The sequence below is a fragment of the Hyphopichia burtonii genome (assembly GCF_001661395.1).
Source record: "Hyphopichia burtonii NRRL Y-1933 unplaced genomic scaffold HYPBUscaffold_10, whole genome shotgun sequence".
Classification (NCBI taxonomy): Eukaryota; Fungi; Ascomycota; class Pichiomycetes; order Serinales; family Debaryomycetaceae; genus Hyphopichia; species Hyphopichia burtonii.
The window spans coordinates 125,175-144,884 of record NW_017963737.1 but is presented as its reverse complement, the minus strand read 5'-3'; the positions used below and the strand labels follow the sequence as shown (position 1 = coordinate 144,884).

Below are 19,710 nucleotides of genomic sequence, written 5' to 3'. Positions count from 1 at the left end.
AACCAAAAAACCAAAGAAAAAAAACAAATCTCACACGCTTCTCTTGTGCTTTCAGAATTATGGACTATGGAACAGGTATCAACTTCACTTAGTAACTTGGATAGACGAAGTCTTCAAAATTAGTATAAGAAGGAAAAGAGGATACTAATCTTCTGAGCGAGCGTGTGCATTTGTTGGTGGTTGATTCTCATATTCTGCTGTCTTTTTTATTCGTTTGGTGCCTGAACGACTTTCCACGCCCGTACATACAGGTATACACCAGATATAAAGTAAAGCTTTGATTATAATACTATTAACAACTACAAAATACAACAGATTACTCTCTGCCGGCTCTCTTGTCTTCACGAGCAGCCTTTCTTTCCATTTCGTCCCAGTCTTCACCTTCATCACTTTCGTCAGCACTGGCATCACTTTCATCTGAACCACCACCGGAGGAATAGTCATCTTCCGAATCTTGTTCACTTTCAACTTCTTCGTCACTAGGATCTTCGTCACTTACTTCGAACTCACTTTCTTCTTCTTCTTCATCACTGGCATCAGAATCACCTTCACCAGTTAAGAAACTCCAACCACCATCGGCAAAGAATTGGTAAGGGTCTGATTGAACGGTTTTCATAATTGTACCCCAGTTCAAGTTCATTTGACCTTCACTTAAAGGAATATCCACGTCGGTTAACCAAGACTTAACATCTTCCAATAACTCCATTGGAATAGTATTGATATGGACCACTGGTCTATTAAAATCTTTGAATACAAATACTAAATCAAAATTTTTCAATCCAAATTGAACTCTTTCTAAATGAGCAATTTCAATTTCTTCCAAAGTAACAACCAAATATGGTGGATCAATTAATTGGATTAAACAATCACGGGTAGGCATACACAAGACTGAAGACCTAAATGGTACACCTTGGAATCCTAATTCTCTGAAAGGAATATCTAAATCAACTAATCCATTAGAAGCATCACTAATTGTTTCAGCAAAGGCTTTGAATTCTTTATCTAAAAGAGCTTTACGTCTTCTTTCTTCTTGTTCTTGTTGCAATTCATCTTCATCACCATATCTGTATCTTCTTTTACGACCTCCGGTTTCATCGAAAGCCATATCACTTGCTTCACGATAAAATTGAACATCAAAAGTCTTCTTTTTACCAATCATTATTGGACTCTTTAAATGACAATGGATAATAACAATTAATTCATCTTTACATGGTTGGAAGAATAAATGTTTAATATTGGAGAATATAATATCAACTTTTTGATCGGATCTAAATGAAGATTGATATCTTAACCCATTTTCATGAATTTGCAATACCCCTCCAACTTTTTTAGTATCTGGTTGAGGTCTTATAAATACTTGATCGAGTTTTTTAACTTTTGATCCTTTTAATTCAACTAAGTTGGCTTGACTAACAACATCAGCCATTTGTTTCTTTTCACTTTCTCTCTTAACCGAATCCTTCTTTAAATCTTGAATTGCTTTGTAAACATCAATCATTCTTTGACGATCACGAGATCTCAACGTAATTGATCTTACAAATTGATTATCTGGAGAATCTTCATATGGTAATTCAGTACGTTTTGAAGTGTTACCACCAGCACCTGGTGAATTAAAATTTAATCTCAAGTATGTATAATCCCCTTCTTCATTTTGAGATCCATTCTTAAAAGAATTAATATGAAATGGAACTGGTTTACCACAAATTGGTAAGATAATAGTTTGATTTTTAGGATCAACATGAATTTTTAAATCACGAACATAATTTGGAATTTGAGATTCTCTTGAGTATGATTCATATTTTTTGAAAATTGGTTTATAATCTGATGCATCGGTGGCATCAGCTTTTGAAAATCTTGCTAAACCTTCAGCTTGTCTTTTTTCATGTAATTTAGATTGCATTTCTTGACGAATTTTTTCGGCATTATTATTATCATCTGCTGCACTAGATTCATGTCTTAATTTAGATTTTAATATTTTTGAATTTGCTTCATTTGCTGCTAAGTCTTTACCAATTTTAATATCTTTTTCTGATTTTAATTTTTTATCATTATCATCTTTCCCATTTTCTTTTTTAACATCTTGAGAATCGTCTTTGAAATAAAATGATATTTCCGATCTGCTCTTAGTATATGTGGTTAATAAAATGGCTTCTGATTCACTAACTTTATAAGTATCGGTAAGTAATAAGGAATAATTTTTTAATTTTGGATCTTTGGCCTTTTCATTAGCTAAATTGTTGAAACCAATAGTCAAAGAAATAATTTGACCATTGATTAGTTTTCTGTCGTTCTTACCATTCAAAACTAAAGAGGAATCTCTAAATTCAATACCGGTAAGCCAACCTACATTTTTGGTGAAATGATCAAGCAAATCCGGTCTTTCTTTTTTGACGAAATCAATGGCACCTTGATAAACCTCACTGGCAACTTTACCGTCTTTCAAGAGATTTTTGGTTATATGATCTTGTAATTTTAAAAGAAATTCATAATTATCTTCAATTTTAGGAGTTGGATCAATTAAAAAAGTTCTACCAACGTTTGAACAATACAACTTATAACGTAAACCGATTGAAGCTAATATGACACCATCACCAACCAATTGTTTATCATTTGACAAGGCACTTGGTTTCAAATCATACTCACCGCCACTTTGAATGATAGGAGAATAGCACCAATCAACTAAATCCGGATCGAAATCTTTATCACTTTGTAATAATTTTTTACCCAAATTATTTTTGGTAAACCATTTATTATTATCAATCTTACCTTCAATTTTATCGGAAAGATCAGAATTTTTAGTTTTCAATTCTTCATCAACAACAACCATCATTTCATTAGCAAAAGTATCCATCATAACTACCGATGACTTTGCTGCTGTCTTGGTATTATTGAACTCGTCCGAATCCTTCAATTCCAATGACTTGGAAACGAGAAGTGAGGCATCAAGGTATTGTAAATTATCCTCTTTTGAAACCTCATTCCATTCGTCGATGAATTTTCCTTTATATTGATCTTTTATTATGGTACCGATTTTTTGCTCTTCACTGCCAACTTCTTTTAATTTCCCAATCAAATCTTTAAACAATTGTTTGTTCTTTTCGGCGTCTTTTGTTCTAGTCCAAATTTCAACATCGCTCGAGTTATTGGTTGGTTTATTTGGTAATTGCTTCAAATATTTGGCCTTACCCTCAGAAGTAATTATAAAACATTTATCCTGAGTAATAAGCATGGAGGTATGGGCAAACTCATACCCCAATAACCAAATTTGTAAAACAGTAGATTTCTTATAAGTACTTTCATCATCTCTGGCTCCAACTAAAAAGAGAAGACTTGAATACTTGCTACTGTCGGCAGTCAAGTTCTTCTGCAAAATGGACAATCTCTTATGGAAGATATTGGTATCAATCTTAACGTCAGACATCTTTTCAAACGACTCTATTTATCCTGAGTGGCAATATAATTCTATTCCAATGGGGGAGGTACGTCTTGTCTGTTCGTCCACTAATCAATTGATTCTCGCTTGTTTCGATTCGTTCAAAAAAGCCGAGCACACTACTCTGACAACAAATCCTCTTATATCTCTTTAACCCTCAACCAATAGGTATTCTTGAAGTTAATACAACACCTGCTTCTATTTCAGTTTCTCCCTTTTTTTGCGTTGTTCAGTTTTTCATCATTTTTTTCAAAGACCTTTTGGTGTGTGGGTCTTTTGGCTTACGCGACCTTTTTTTTTTTCATACGGTGACGCGTACGCGAGTATAATCCTTATATTTTGAATTTTAAAAACATCAAAAGACGATACTAGAGGGAAGTGTTTTCCTGGTAGAGTTCATTCGTGGGAGAGCAACAGGCAATATGTTCAGACAAGCTAAAAGAAGGACTGCTGGTAGAAGAAACTTCGAGACATCCAAGGCTGCTTCGATCTACCAATCGACTCCAGCATCGACAAAGTTATATTCGTCACGATTATCGTTTTATGATTTACCACCATTGGAAGAAATAACGTTGGAGCAGTTTGAGACGTGGGCAATCGACCGGTTAAAGATCTTGATTGAAATCGAGTCCTGTGTTGCTAGAGGGAAGTCACTCAAGGATACCGAAGTTGTTGTTAAACCGTTGTTGTTGAAGTACTTACCATTAACTGCTAATAATGGGTCTAATGTAGATACTTCATTGGAGAGAAAGAAAGACCATTATTCACATTATATCTTGAGATTGGTGTTTTGCCGTACTGACGAGCTCAGAAAGAAATTCATTAAAAATGAAACGATTTTATTCAAGATTAGATATGGGTTACTTTCGCCAAAAGAACAACAGGAATTTATAGAAAGTTATAGTGATAAGCTACCATGGCAGTATATTGGAAATGAAGAAAAGTTACAATTGTTTGAACAGTTATACACCGCAACCGGGCCAACGATTAGAAATACGTTGATTGTGGAAAATTCAGCCGACCCAAATTTTTCAATTTCAAATGAACAATTAAAACAACATATTAAGACGAGAGAGAACTTTATTAAATTACCATTTGAAAAAGTACCTAGTTTGGTCAGCCAAAGACAGGTTTATTTGAAAGCAGGTTTTGCATATATTCCATCAACATTACAATTGAGTTTATTATCAATTGAATTTCAAGATTTATTATCGAGGAATTTGTTAAGAACTTTTCAAACTTTACCTCGCTTGGAAGAAGATGATAGAATCTTACCATTACTCACTAACTTATCCACCAATTTCTCAAATATTCAATACGATAGTGCTTCATTTGGTACTGATCCATCTCTCATATCTGATATTAATTCGCAATCGATAATAACACCAACTATCAATAAGCATTATCCATTGTGTGGATCCCATTTACAGAAAAATTTAATATTAAACTCCCATTTGAAATATCAAGGACGTCAACAATTGGGGTTATTCTTAAAAGGTATTGGTTTAAATATCGATGAAGCATTGAAGTTTTGGTCATTTCAATTTACTAAAGGCTCTAATACAATGACAATGGAAAAATTCAATAAAGAATATAAGTATAACATTCGTCACCAGTATGGTTTAGAAGGGGCAAGAACTAATTATAAACCTTGGGATTGTGCAACCATTTTACTGAAACCAAAACCTTCTAAAGGTGAATATCATGGATGTCCATATCGTGATCTTTCGTTAGACAACTTGGTTCATAATTTGAATGAAATGGGGATCAATAATAATCAAGATATTAACGGAATCATTGAAGACGTTGGTAAAAACGATTATACAATTGCCTGTACTAAAGTTTTTGAATTAACACATAAACAACAATTGGAAAAATCATCTAATCAAGCCGAAAATTTACACATTAATCATCCTAATTTATATTTTGATAGATCAAGGCAATTAGAAAAAGCTGAATTGAAATCTAAAGGTTCACAACCAGTCAATTAATTGAAATTTTATTTATATATTTTGTTTGTACATTAGTCTTTTTTTTTTTATCTTATTACCTAAGTATATATATATTTATATAGTTGGTGATTGAATCATCCAGGTAATGCATCATTGTTAACTCAAATCAATTGATTTCCATAAGTCTCTAAAACCAAACCATGACGCTCCGCATCCAAGAGCACCAATCCAAAATGGACTAACACACCCTTCGTATAATGACCAATGAACTGCCATTGGAAGTTGAACAGCTTGTTTGAAAACGCTAATTCTCCACTTGGAATCCCATTTGGAGATTGGAACTCTTCTAAACAATTCAACAATTTCTAAAAAAATGTATAATCCCCAAACTCTTGAACACCATATATAAGTCTCAATGCACCAATAGTTGTTATCGGAGGTTCCAACCCAATTATGGTCTGTTAACCAACCAGCGTTTTCTAGCAATTCCAAAACTAAACAGTTGAGTGATTGTAGAAGGTTAATGAAGCGGTCCGCCTTGGGTGATGCATGGGCTGGATCAATAAAACTGGTGAACTCGTCAATAATCCAAGGCATATACTTGATAGAATCAAAAAGACGATTGAATATCCTAACGTCCGAGATATAAGAATAAATTGACTTCAAATGAACAGCAAGCTTCGAAACCGGTTCATCACCTTCGGCTTCTTTATAAACGGGTTTTGGAGTATTGAAAAAACCGGCCACCGATTTATTGGACGAGTTCTTCAAGTCAACATTCAAGTACGAAGATGATACTTTTTGTAAAACCTGAATCAAGTTATATCTTTGGGTCAATAAAAAATGCCTGATTTTTGGCTTGTTATTCAAGATACTCGATACTAGTAAAGCCAAATAGCATAGGAAGTACAAATTAGCATCAATAGTGCTTGCACTGGATAAAACTTTATCACTAATTTCCTGGTAAAATTTCCGACTTAACACGGTTTTTTTCAATGCTTTATTCAAATTCAAAAGAGCCGATAATGGAATCAGCTGTAACGGATTCTTTTGTTTCATTTGAAGATTTAGTGGTGCTATAGATGCAATATTGGTACTCATGGTTATCTTCAGTTAATAAAATAATTTAATCTCAAGATAAGAACTGGTTTGTGTTACCTTTTTTTTTCAACTCTATAATCTTACCTCAAAGTCTATCAGGATCTATACTGGCAATAAATTTGACGTATTAATAACCAAAGATATCAATAACAATGACTTCTCTTTGAAATAAAGCTATTTCATATATATTTTTTTTTCAATTTACAGTGATTTCTGAACAAAGTCTTTTTTTTTAGCCAACCGCGGTTCTTATATACTTATTCCCAAGATATGAAAATAGTCAATTATGTAATCAGCAAATCAGATAATTGGAGTTAAGATGGTATGTCTTTATATTTATCTATTTATCCAGAGATTGTAGACTCTGATGGGCGTAGGAGTAAGGGTGATTCTGGGGTTAACAGCTCTGGAGAAACGAGTCAATTTTTCGGAGATCTGGATGACTATTGCCGGCACTCCGAGACTTGACAGTTTACTATCACCGGAAGAATTGTAGCCAATCGTCATACAATATGGATACATCGATATAAATTAAAGTATATACATAGTGGATACATCAGAATGAGCTAGCTGTAGAAGTGAACGAGAATTGGGACAATGGAAAAAATCGAAGAAATGAATAGATTTGTAGAATATATGAATGATTGATAACGAATATATGAACGATTGATAATGAATCTTAATATTGATTAGAAGACTAACGATCACGGGATGAGGATGAAAGATCTTGAACATTGGATCTAGCCAGGAATTTTTGATCTTCTTTAGTAGCGTATAACTCCATTGCTCTTTGGTCTGCAGAACCCACAGTTTCTAAAACAACTTCGTTAATTTCTTCAGTTTCGTCTTCTACTTGAGGTAAGATAAGATTTAAAATGACTCCAATGAAACCCGTTACTGCAAACCCACTTTCCATAACCAAAACAATTGCATCAAAGAAACCTTTTAAAGAGGTATTGCTACCTTTATAGGTAAAGACCCCATCAAACCAGTTACTGACTAAAATGGCCCCTAAACCAGGTAATAACGAAGCCGATAAAACAAAACGGTCTCTTCTGGTGAATTCAGTACTAGCAATAATCTTCATACCCGAGACTGCAACTGAACAAAATAAAAATGAAGTCATACCACCCAAGACTGATTTTGGAATTGAAACAATTGCAGCAGCAAAACGAGCGAAAAGACCCATAATAATCATGAAAAATGCAGCGTAATAACCAACTTTTCTATTAGCACATTTAGTGATTGAAATAACCCCATTATTTTGAGCAAAAGTTGAAACTGGACCAATAGTCATTAAAGTTGAAAGACAACCATTAAGACCATCAGCCAAGACCCCACCTTGAATTCTAGATTCATACAAAGGACCTTCAACTTCTAATCTTGAAACATCGGAAGTAGCAGTAATATCACCAATTGCTTCCATCATCATCACTAAATAAACTGCTAAATAAGGTAAAACGGCTGGGGCATAAATTCTTAATCTAAAAGTTTTAACCCAAAGGAAAGTAGCTACTGGAGCAGCTTTAATATTATCAGGAGAGAAGTAACCACAAGCAGCAGCCACGATACAACCAACCAATAAACCAACAATAACTGCACAAGATTTCATAATTGGAGAACCAAATCTTTCTGATAAAATAATAGTTACATAAACCAAAAAACCTAAACCAACAAATTCTGCAGACCCCCATGGTAAAGGTTTAGCAGTACCACAAGTTTCGCCAACACAACCTGAGCCACCAACCCAATCTTCAAACCCAGATTGAATTAATGAAATCCCAATTAACATAACAACCGGACCAGTAACAATTGGAGGGAAAATCTTCTGTAAAGTTTTAGGAGGAATAAAAGATAATAAGATTTCAATCAATGAACAAACACACCCAGTAGCAATCAAATGACCATAAGCATCGGGACAAGCTTGTTTAACACCATCAACAGTTTTACAAATTCCGCTTGAATACATCATGGGAATAGCATTGTTGACAATTGCAATTTGACTGAAAGAAACCCCAACCATTGAAAGTAAACCAGTACCAAGATAATAAGGAGTTTTATAAATATGAAAACGAGTGATTTGAATACATGATAAAATACCAGAACTAATCAAAGCAGCAGAAACTAAATATTCTTGGGTTGCAGTATCTAAATTAGCAACTCCAGAAATAATAATTGGTGGAGTAGTAACACCGGCAAGTAACGCCAAAGCATGTTGTAAACCTAATACAAGTGATAAAAGGAAAGGAATCTCTGAAGTCAAGCCAAAAAATGGTTGGGTCTTGGAAATTTTCTTACTAAATGGATTCTCTGGAAGGAAAAGGTAGCCATAGTCATAATCACCAATTAGACCATCTTTAGTAGTAAGTTTGCGTATGGCTCTTCTACCAACCGTCTTCAATTCAGAAAGGTTAATCATTTTATTAAAGTGAATTACTATAACCACAAAATCAATTAATTTACAAAAAGAAAAAGAAGATTTATCCATATATATATTAAAATACAATTAAAGATGGAGTTGATTGATAACTGCTCGGAATTGCGCGTAATTAAATTGTCGATAAGCGAGGGCTCATCGACCGCAAACCCGAGGGCACTCGAGCCTGCTCTTAAGCACTGCACTTGCACTACATCTGCCGGTAAGCCCTGCTTCACTTCCGGGGACCGGGGACCGCCATCACCGGCCAATGGAGACCACCGAAACAAGTGATTAGATAACAGAATATTCTATCATGGAGATATCCAGAAAATAATCCAAGCAATAAGGGAAAAAGGCAAAATGCATCTTGAATCAGGGTGAATTTATTATTTTTCACGTTTAATCTATCGTTTAAATGGTACTTTCCGAAATTGATAAAAGGTTGAAATTTGATTGAGTCTTGATAAGTACTTTTTTCTCCCTCTGCGGGCCAGTTATTTTATTTTTCACTGCTGATTATCAGCCCTAGATAACGAACTTTTGCAACTTCCCTTCCTGCTATCACCATCCCTATATACAAAGCACTGTGCATCGCTTATAGAGCTACCCCAGTACAATTTATCTGGTGTTCTTTTCGACTTGCCCTTACTTTTCGGCTTTATCAATAGTTCCCTGCTTGGGGAAGTGTTTTTCGGTGATCTCCATGGTTTTGTGTGGTGCGTGCACGACGAGTTGAAAAATGCCTTACTTAAGTACTAAAAGACGGAATCGCAGTTGCTAGTGCTGTGAATAGTCTTATTACAAGTACGAGGTTATGTATTAGAGATAGCATTAGAGAGTAGTAAAGCATTAGGGAGTAGTAAAGTATTAGAGAGTAGTAAAGTATTAGAGAGTAGTCAAGTATTAGAGAGTAGTAGAGTAATATAAGAAATTAACTGGCAATACTTTGTAGTAAGCCGATGCGTCATCAACAAGCATCAACTTAAAATTAAGCTTTCCAGAGATTTATTCGTTGAGCTATGCCAGAGAATAGTCAAATCAGGAACCATTGCATCTTAAATTGGATACAGCTGGTTCTAATTGTTACCAATGATTGTGTAATAACGATTGTCTCCAGGATGGAACCAGCATAGTCTATTGTCTAAAAGGGTCCTTTATAAATAAATAGTCAATCTTCGCACAATTTCCTTTTTAGTCAAGAGAAGTTGCAACACTAGTCGACTGGTTTATGGTGAAATTTTATTGAGCTGAAACAATCAAACAAGTTTCTACTTGCAGTTAGAAACTAACCGCTTGGCTTCGAAGTGAGGTGTGTTGCTAAAGAGGGCTTGCAAGTACACATGGGAATTGTAGATATAAATCTGATCAATTCTGCTGTAATTGATTAGATCTTTGTAAGATTAGTCACCAATTCCCAAAATGATATTGAAAAATAATTTAATAATATTAGTGTTATTACAAACCTGTTTGGTTTCTGCTTCGCTATTGGGGAATTTTAAATTGAAAACTCAATCTAAAAGAGTCATTGCTAGTGCTTTGAGTAAAACAAATTCTGCCAGTAGTAAATTATTTCGTCCATCTTCATTGTTTAGTCGTGATACGGTACCGGTTGAATTAAAAGACAATACTAATGCTTTCATGATAACCGTTGATGTCGGTTCTCAAAATGCTTCTTTTGATTGCATTATCGATTCTGGTTCTGCCGATTTATGGATTCCTTCCGATCTTTTCTGTGAAAAAGAATCGGGTTGTACTAATGATGGTTATAATCCAAATGCTTCCACTACTGCCAATGCCACTGGCTATAATTATTCAATTGATTACGTTGGCTCAAAGGGATACACTGGACAAATCTATAATGATACCGTTAATGTTGCTGGATTTGAATTGAAGAATGCTCAATTTGCTTCAGTCAATGATGGGGAAACTCCTCAACCAATTGCTGGTATCGGTTATCCTGGTTTGAACAATAAACCTCCATATTATAAGAATTTACCTCAACAAATGAAAGAACAAGATTTCATCGATAATTTTGGTTATGGGATTTATTTAGATTCTTTAAACAGTTCTGATGGGTTAATTGTCTTTGGTGGTGTTTTCACTGAAGGTTATACTGGTAAATATAAACAATTACCAATTTTAGATACTTCATCAGTTTCTTCAGTCTTATCAAGCTTATATATTGATTTTGGTGGTGCTAATGATACTGAAGATGCTTGGGTATTACAAACCCCAATTAGAGCTTTATTTGATACTGGTAGTACTGCTTTAATTTTACCAACTGATATGCATAAGAAAGTCCTTGAAATTTTGGATATTCAACCAAGTGATGATGGAGATGTTTTTGATTGTTCGAAATATGATCAAAATGAAGCTGCTTTTAAATTTAATTTCTTGGGTGTAGATATTGACGTTCCCTTTAACGTTATTTCTTATCCAACAAATGATACTCATTGTCATGCTGCTGTTAGTGCAATTGATGGTGATTATGTTATTTTAGGGGAATTTTTCTTAAGAGCAACAACTTTATATTTTGATTTAGAAAATCAATTAATCTCAATTGCCCAAGCTAAATTAAATCAAGATCATGATGCTTTGATTGATTCTGTGGCAGAAGTTCCATCTGGTGGAGTTTATTTTGAAAAAGCTCCTCATTTTGAAAAGACTCAAGTCAGTTCTGCTCCTAAAGGAACTTCTATCACTCCATATTCTACTGCCACTGGAGGTGGTGGTTTCCCATTTTCTTTTAATTTTGCTAAAGAAGCAAATACTTCTTCTTCCTCCGTGGAGGCTAAAGAAACTGGTAATCCAGTTGGTGGAATTGATATAAGTAAGATTGGTGGGTTTATACCTGATTTGGGTGTTGGCCTTCATAAAAGAAATGATTCTGGTGCTGATACTACATTCTCATCTGTTATGTCAACTAGTTCCGATGCAGTATCCCATGATATCTCCTCCTATGAAGCAGGTGCTTCTTCTTCGAAAGGTAGCGGCATAATTTCCATAATTATGGTTTTATTATCTGCGGTTTGTTTATTATAAGTTTAATTCTTTTGTATAGTAGTTTAAAAAAAAAAAATTAATAAAAGTTATTCTTTATTTGGAAAGTTGCAAAAAAAAAAAAAAAAGTTCACGTAATTATACAATAAATACATTTAACAAAGAGATTAGAGAAGTGAAAACATAATACACATAAAATTAAGCTAGATCAATTATTGTTTTTCATCTTTACCTTCAGCAAGTCTTTTCCAGTGTTCAATCTCTCTATAAGCTCTTTCTAATTCTTGTTTTAATTTTTCATTAGAAGCACTTAACTCACTAACTGCTTGTTCAGTGATTAATTTTTCCAAAGTCCATTTTTCAATATTGTTAGTTTCATTTTCTTTTAATCTTTTAATAAAGTTAACAGCTCTTTGTAAGATTTGGGCTTTATTGGTATCAGAAGTCGGAATTAAAGTAGCTAATTCTTGAATACCTTGATTAATAGATTCTCTTCTTCTTTTTTCAACTTCCTTATGATTATCACGTCTAATACGTTGCCATTCAGCAGATCCATGAGGAGGTTTACTATTCATACCTAAAGATTGACTTTCAGAACTAGCTGAGTTGGGACTTGCTTGACCATCACTTGGATTGGCTGGTTGGTTATTAGAATGTTCTTGTGTTTCTTGTTGGCCTTGTTGAGTAAAAGCATTTTGATACAATTGTTGATGGAGATGTTGTTGATTTGCTTGGTGATGTTCCTGTTGTTGTTCTTCCTGTTGTTGTTGTTGCTGCTGTTGTTGGTGTTGTTGTGGAGCTGCTGTTTGTGGGTGTGATTGTTGTGGTGATTGATGGTTTTGTTCTTGTTGGCCCTCTTGATTATGATCATGTTGGTGTTGATGATTTTCAAGTTGGGGTTGATTTTGAGAACCAAGAGCAGCGGCAGCGGCATTGGTAGCGGCATCAGGATCAGACTCGTGGGAAGAAGCAACGGCAACTGCTTCTTCGGCAGCACTAACAGCAGCAGCAGCGGCTGCTTCATCAGTCATATGTTCATGGTTATCATGGCCATTAGAATGTTTATCTGATTGTTGTTGATTCAACAATTCGGAATCTATCAATTCTTCTTTAACAGCTTTTAATCTTTTATTATTAGCTTCTTGGGATTCATACTCTCTTTTCGACATGCTATCGCTTGTTAGTAACTGAAATGGTTGCAATACGCGTGAATCCCCCAGAGAAAAAAAAAAAATCAAAACAAACAAACTGTTTGTTAAATGGTATTTCAATATAATGAAAAATACCTATTGGCCATTAGACATCAATTGATACCCTCGATAATGCTAAAGGGGAATTATACATACTTGTTAAACGAATATAAATTTTAAGAGTGATTTTTAAAAAGTAATACACAAATTTAAACTGGAAAGAAGAAGTAACAAGCGGGTCACGAGGATCTCACGAGGATTTCAGGTGACTTTTAAATGAAATGAAGCAAAAAACAGCCATGTGATTTGAACGGCGGGTAACCTTTGCTTGCTTTTTTTTTCTTATTTTCAATTGCGGCACGGGTTCTTTGTCTGGCACGTGCTTACTCGTGTCTCTACCAACTAATCGGTTAATGCTAAGTACTACGTTAACTAATACGTTAACTAATACGTTAACTAATCAACTATGTCATAAGTAGTGACTTGGTAACTAGTCTGCTTTTAACTGAGTAGAGTTTAATTATTATTGGTTGTTTTGCAGGGATTGTGCAAAATTGCAGCCATTTTCATTCCAGTTTGCTTTCTCTATTCATCAATAAATGTTTTTGCCTACTACAGTTTTTGAGTCTAGTGACTTGTAATACCTTTCTTCATTGTATAACCCCAACGATATCAAGTCTTATGGTGGCAACCACGGAAATATAATAAGAAGTATTGCTAATGGACGTATACCACCGAGCTATCGAGCCCAATATTAACTCAAGAACTGACCAGATTTCCATAACCGCATAACTCGATTTTGCAGCTAGTCATCATGCGCTTAGATGGCCACTGGCACCCGGCCATCAGAACAGTCCCGGCTTCAATCGCTACTGCAAGCAGGAAAAGTCATTCGGCGGTGTATGTCCAGATCAGCAATTAAGGCTAGCTAAGAAGTAGTCAACCACTAAGAAGTAGCGAAGTGGTTAGGGATGTACGGGAGTCCCCCGGTGAGTCTCGGAATATTGTTTTTCCGCCGGCTCCCACTCGAGCCGGATGTCTTCAACAAAATGCTCGGTGGTCGGTTCGACAGTAACTTTAACTAATACCAGTAGCTGAAACTGATTTGTCGATATTTGAAATTATAAGCTAAAGTCTTTCACGTTCAAAGGCACCTCGGTGATAGTTGAAAGTTATCCTACAGTGTTTATTCTTGGGTTATTTTTGCAACCTGGCGTAACCATCACACCGAGAGACGAGAGCCTGATCTCAGTAGCCTTCTCAGTCAGCAGTGGCATGCCCCTAGTGTAGTTGTATCAACAAAGAATATATAGTTTGTAAACATGGTTATATCATTAAGTTCGAGAGTTTTAGAATTACTACAATCTTGCTGCGAAAATCGAAAAAAACTGTTCAAGAACATTGTAGTTTATTGTACTTCATTGTACTTCATTGTACTTCAAGCACTAGTTCAAGAACATTGAAGCTGCAAATACAATCCAGTAGCAGAATATTCTACAATAGCATCGCTTCCCAAGCCGTAAAGTATGGCCTGCTCCAATACAATCTAATCAAACGGGCTGGATAACTGCAAAACTCGATCCAAACGTATTCCCGGAACTCGCCCCTGCTCACTACCGGGGGGCTGGGCTGAAACAACCCAACATCAGTACAACCCCGGAGCCTCATGATAGTCCGAAGCTCTATCATCCAATGCTCCAGTGGTTAATACTAATGAAGGCAGGCCGTCCGCCTAAGCGCATGACCCGGATGCTCTTAGGAGAGCCCACCACCAAAACATGCAATTAGAGCGCCAGCGTCCGCCAGAAAAAACATCAGATATTATGCGCTTAAACCTTTTCAAACATCAGTTTTTTGGGGGAGACGCTATTTTTTGGCACTAACGGCAAGATTTCATATCTTATTGTCAGTAGATTGTTCCATGTAAGGTATTTTTAGTGTAGGAACAAGTGGAAAAAAAGAAAAAAAGAAATGAAAAAGGTGAAGGCTGCAACTGCTCTTCTGTTCCGACATGTTTTCCTTTCCTAGGATAATCCCCTCAGGATCATGGTATGATGACTTTTCAATAGATTTTCCAGACGGGTTATAATGTTGGGAAAGTATATATATTTGGTCAATTCCTTTCAATTGATGGGAGAATTTAGATTTATTTTATCATTATTAAATAACAATTAATACAAAACAATTTTAATTATTAAAAAAAAAACATGGCTGAAATTACTTTAGGTAGATACATCTTTGAAAGATTGAACCAATTAAAGGTTCAAACCATCTTTGGTGTTCCAGGTGATTTCAATTTATCTCTTTTAGATAAAGTTTATGAAGTTGAAGGCATGCGTTGGGCCGGTAATGCCAACGAATTGAACGCTGCTTACGCTGCTGATGGTTATTCTCGTCTTAAGGGTTTATCATGCTTGGTTACCACTTTTGGTGTTGGTGAATTATCAGCAGTTAATGGTATTGCTGGTTCTTATGCTGAACACGTTGGTGTTTTGAATTTAGTTGGTATTCCTTCAATTAGTTCTCAAGCAAAACAATTATTATTACATCATACTTTGGGTAATGGTGATTTCACTGTTTTCCACAGAATGGCTAATAACATTAGTCAAACTACTGCATTTATTTCTGATATCAACTCTGCTCCTGCTGAAATCGATAGAGCCATTAGAGAAGCTTATATTTACCAAAGACCAGTTTATGTTGGTTTACCAGCCAATTTAGTTGACTTAAATGTTCCAGCTTCTTTATTACAAACTCCTTTAGATATTTCCTTAAAACCAAATGATCCAGATGCTCAACAAGAAGTTATTGAAAACGTTTTAGAATTGGTTTCAAAAGCTAAAAATCCAATTATTTTGGTTGATGCTTGTGCTTCTAGACACGATTGTAAAGTTGAAGTTGAACAATTGGTTGATACTACCAAATTCCCAGTTTTCACTACTCCAATGGGTAAATCGGGTATTAATGAATCTCATGAAAGATTTGGTGGGGTTTATGTTGGTTCTTTATCTGAACCAGAAGTTAAAGAATTTGTTGAATCTGCTGATTTAATCTTATCGGTAGGTGCTTTATTATCAGATTTTAATACTGGTTCTTTCTCTTATTCTTATAAAACTAAAAATATTGTTGAATTCCATTCTGATTATACTAAAATTAGACAAGCTACCTTCCCAGGTGTTCAAATGAAAGAAGCTTTACAAAACTTATTATTAAACATCGGTCAAGTCACTGCTTCTTACGTTCCTGGCCCTGTTCCTGCTCCAAGACGTTTCAACTCTCCAGCTGAAGCTAATACTTTATTATCTCAAGAATATTTATGGAACAGAGTTTCTACTTGGTTTAGAGAAGGTGATATCATTATTACTGAAACCGGTACTTCTGCTTTCGGTATTGTTCAATCCAGATTCCCAAATAATACCGTCGGTATCTCTCAAGTCTTATGGGGTTCTATTGGTTTCACCGTTGGTGCTACCTTAGGTGCTGTTATGGCTGCTCAAGAAATTGATCCAAAGAGAAGAGTTATCTTATTCGTCGGTGATGGTTCTTTACAATTAACCGTTCAAGAAATCTCTACCATGTGTAAATGGGAAACCACTCCTTACTTATTCATTTTAAATAACGATGGTTACACCATTGAAAGATTGATTCACGGTGAAACTGCTACCTATAATGATATCCAACCTTGGAATAATTTGAAATTATTAGAATTATTTAATGCTAAAAATCCAGAAAATTATAGAGTTTCTACCGTTGGTGAATTAGAAACCTTATTCTCTAATAAAAATTTCAATGAAAATACTAATATTAGAGCAATTGAAGTCATGTTACCAAGAATGGATGCTCCAATTAACTTGGTTAAACAAGCTCAATTATCTGAAAAAACCAATGCTGAAAATTAATTCTAACTGACTGCCTTTTTCTTCATTTTCTTTTTATATAAATATTTTCCCATTACGTGTATACGAAATACGATCTAATCTTAATAAAACTTCATTTAGTTTAATTTTACTGTATTGATTCGGACTTGAATTTAATCCCGAACTAGATGGGCAAGAGGTACGGGTGTCTTCCGGAGACCGACTTGGGTCCGAGCAGATAACTACTCTCTACCATATACCCCGAATAACCTTAATACCGCCGAAATTAACTGAAACAGGTCGAAGCTGGCTACTTTCAAGGGAAGCGAAAATTGTGTCTTCGGAAAACCCTCAGATTGCGTAATAGCATGGGGTAAGGTTTTGGTTCGGTTTTGGTTCGGTTTTTATCTGTTTTTCTTCTTTTTTTTTTTTTTTTCGTTCGTTCTTTTGATTCAATGAGAATTTAAAACTACTTCTGGTTAGAAATCCACTTTTGGGAAGGATATCTTGATATGATGTTTAGATCGGGTATACTAAAGGTGAGATGTCCAATCTCGGCCATTAAGTCGCTTAAACCAATACAGCCAACAAGGCCAATTGGGTTTAATGGTAAAAATCCTAGAACCAGACTTTCTTCAATAGCTAACCAATTGAGTGTAAAAAGAACATTCCAAACATCATGCCGTAGATTAAATCTGGAACAGAAATCCAAAAAGGATTCCTCGACATACTTGTTTGGTAGACAAATCTCAACATCACAACTAAATATGTTAAGGTCATTATTAACAACAATTTGGCCTAAGAACAAACCAAGTTTTAAAATTAGAGTTATACTTGCATTATCACTATTGATTGGGTCTAAATTACTAAATGTACAAGTTCCGTTTTTCTTCAAAAGTATAATAGATGAAATGAATGTTGATTGGAGTGGAGATATTGGCACAATTACAACAGTTATAGGAAGTTTAATTTTAGCTTATGGAGGTGCTAGATTTGGGGCAGTTTTATTTGGGGAATTACGAAATGCAGTATTTGCATCAGTGAGTCAATCAGCTATTAAAAGAGTTGCTTATAATACATTTTTACATTTATTGAATATGGATTTGCAATTTCATTTATCAAGACAAACTGGTGGATTAACAAGAGCAATTGATCGAGGTACAAAAGGTATTAGTTATGTATTAAGTGCAATGGTTTTCCATATAATCCCAATAACTTTTGAAATTTCAATAGTCTGTGGTATCTTAACCTATAATTATGGAGCAGCATTTGCAGCAACTACGTTAGCCACAATGTTAGCATATTCAATATTTACAATTAAGACAACTGCTTGGAGAACTGGATTTAGAAGACAAGCAAATAATGCTGATAATCAAGCAGCCAGTGTGGCATTAGATTCATTAATTAATTATGAGTCGGTGAAATATTTCAATAATGAATTATACCAAGCATCAAAATATGAACAAGCATTAAATAAATATCAAAATGCTTCAATTAAAGTTGCCACATCATTAGCATTCTTAAACGCTGGACAAAATTTCATATTTACTAGTGCTTTGACCGCCATGATGTATATGGGTTGTCAAGGAGTTTCAAGTGGAGCTCTTAGTGTTGGGGATTTAGTTTTAATTAATCAATTGGTATTTCAATTATCAGTACCATTGAATTTCTTGGGTTCAGTTTATAGAGAATTGAAGCAAAGCTTATTGGATATGGAAAATTTATTCCAATTACAAAATTATGAAATAAAAATTCAAGATAAATTAAATGCCAAACCCCTTTTATTAGAAGGACCTAAAATTGGAGAAATTAAGTTTGAAAATGTTACTTTTGGATACCATCCAGATCGTCCTATATTAAATAATGCCACATTTACCATACCAGCTGGTAATAAAGTTGCAATTGTTGGACCATCAGGTAGTGGGAAATCAACTATCTTAAGATTAATCTTTAGATTTTATGACGTTAATAGTGGCAGAATTTTAATTGACGGTCAGGATATATCTAAAGTTACTATTGAATCATTAAGAAGAAACATTGGTATAGTACCACAAGAAACTCCTTTATTCAATGATACCATATTAGAAAATATTAGATATGGTAGATTAGATTCAAGTAATGAAGAAATCTTATCAATGATATCAAAAGTTAAACTAGATGGTTTAATCAAAGATTTACCCGATGGTATAGATACCATAGTTGGAGAAAGAGGTATGATGATTTCAGGTGGTGAAAAACAGAGATTAGCAATTGCGAGATTATTATTGAAAAGGGCCCCAATTACTTTCTTTGATGAGGCAACTAGTGCCTTGGATACCCATACCGAGCAATCTTTATTAAGAACTATAAGAAGTATATTTAGACAAGATCAAAGGACTAATGTTTCCATTGCCCATAGATTAAGAACTATTGCAGATAGTGATAAGATCATTGTTTTAAATAAAGGTCAAGTCCAAGAGGAAGGAGATCATTACAGTTTATTACAAGATCCAGAATCATTGTACTCCCAACTATGGAACATTCAAGAGAATTTGGATATAGAAGAAGAACTCCGGGAAGAGAAAGAAAATGAAGAAACTAAACAGGCTTAATAGTTTGTATAGTAATGAAAATTTCAGCACTGAGAATAAAACCGAAAAAAAAAAAAAAAAAAAAAAAAAAAAAAAAAAAAATGTAAAACCAACTAAACTCCATCAGTTAAGCTACATCAACCACATACCATGTGCAAGCCTGCTACATGCCCGAACTGTAATCGAAT

At 34.7% G+C, this 19,710-nt stretch overlaps 8 protein-coding genes across 8 annotated transcripts; 4 read left to right on the top strand and 4 right to left on the bottom strand.

Moving 5' to 3' along the window:
* Positions 1-265: 265 nt before the first annotated feature.
* Positions 266-3,570, bottom strand: CDC68 (chromatin-remodeling protein). The gene has a single exon (XM_020221996.1). The coding sequence runs from the start codon at positions 3,419-3,421 to the stop codon at positions 317-319; it is 3,105 nt and encodes a 1,034-aa protein (XP_020073749.1). The 5' UTR covers positions 3,422-3,570; the 3' UTR covers positions 266-316.
* Positions 3,571-3,811: 241 nt separating this feature from the next.
* Positions 3,812-5,424, top strand: PRI2 (DNA primase subunit; the record flags this gene model as incomplete). The annotated part of the gene is made up of 1 exon (XM_020219910.1): positions 3,812-5,424. The coding sequence occupies exon 1, from the start codon at positions 3,856-3,858 to the stop codon at positions 5,422-5,424; it is 1,569 nt and encodes a 522-aa protein (XP_020073748.1). The 5' UTR covers positions 3,812-3,855.
* A 27-nt stretch (positions 5,425-5,451) lies between these two features.
* On the bottom strand, positions 5,452-6,496 carry CSO99 (Cso99p). Its single transcript, XM_020221995.1, has one exon. It carries the CDS (start codon positions 6,484-6,486, stop codon positions 5,542-5,544), a length of 945 nt encoding a protein of 314 aa, XP_020073747.1. The 5' UTR covers positions 6,487-6,496; the 3' UTR covers positions 5,452-5,541.
* A 303-nt stretch (positions 6,497-6,799) lies between these two features.
* On the bottom strand, positions 6,800-8,919 carry XUT1 (Xut1p). The gene has a single exon (XM_020221994.1). The coding sequence runs from the start codon at positions 8,903-8,905 to the stop codon at positions 7,184-7,186; it is 1,722 nt and encodes a 573-aa protein (XP_020073746.1). The 5' UTR covers positions 8,906-8,919; the 3' UTR covers positions 6,800-7,183.
* Positions 8,920-10,507: 1,588 nt separating this feature from the next.
* Positions 10,508-11,479, top strand: HYPBUDRAFT_88646 (acid protease; the record flags this gene model as incomplete). The annotated part of the gene is made up of 1 exon (XM_020223821.1): positions 10,508-11,479. A coding segment is annotated over one exon (972 nt), but the record flags the coding sequence as incomplete, so codon positions are not given.
* Positions 11,480-12,117: 638 nt separating this feature from the next.
* CBF1 (Cbf1p) lies at positions 12,118-12,480 on the bottom strand (the record flags this gene model as incomplete). The annotated part of the gene is made up of 1 exon (XM_020219147.1): positions 12,118-12,480. The coding sequence occupies one exon, from the start codon at positions 12,478-12,480 to the stop codon at positions 12,118-12,120; it is 363 nt and encodes a 120-aa protein (XP_020073744.1).
* Positions 12,481-15,035: 2,555 nt separating this feature from the next.
* PDC11 (indolepyruvate decarboxylase 1) lies at positions 15,036-17,382 on the top strand. Its single transcript, XM_020221993.1, has one exon. It carries the CDS (start codon positions 15,303-15,305, stop codon positions 16,992-16,994), a length of 1,692 nt encoding a protein of 563 aa, XP_020073743.1. The 5' UTR covers positions 15,036-15,302; the 3' UTR covers positions 16,995-17,382.
* A 337-nt stretch (positions 17,383-17,719) lies between these two features.
* On the top strand, positions 17,720-19,543 carry ATM1 (ATP-binding cassette Fe/S cluster precursor transporter; the record flags this gene model as incomplete). The annotated part of the gene is made up of 1 exon (XM_020219135.1): positions 17,720-19,543. The coding sequence occupies one exon, from the start codon at positions 17,720-17,722 to the stop codon at positions 19,541-19,543; it is 1,824 nt and encodes a 607-aa protein (XP_020073742.1).
* Between the last annotated feature and the right edge of the window lie 167 nt (positions 19,544-19,710).

Bases quoted from the DNA above. Each gene is read 5' to 3' on its own strand.
- XUT1 (XM_020221994.1), bottom strand. From the start codon at position 8,905: ATGATTAACCTTTCTGAATTGAAGACGGTTGGTAGAAGAGCCATACGC.
- CSO99 (XM_020221995.1), bottom strand. From the start codon at position 6,486: ATGAGTACCAATATTGCATCTATAGCACCACTAAATCTTCAAATGAAA.
- PDC11 (XM_020221993.1), top strand. From the start codon at position 15,303: ATGGCTGAAATTACTTTAGGTAGATACATCTTTGAAAGATTGAACCAA.
- CDC68 (XM_020221996.1), bottom strand. From the start codon at position 3,421: ATGTCTGACGTTAAGATTGATACCAATATCTTCCATAAGAGATTGTCC.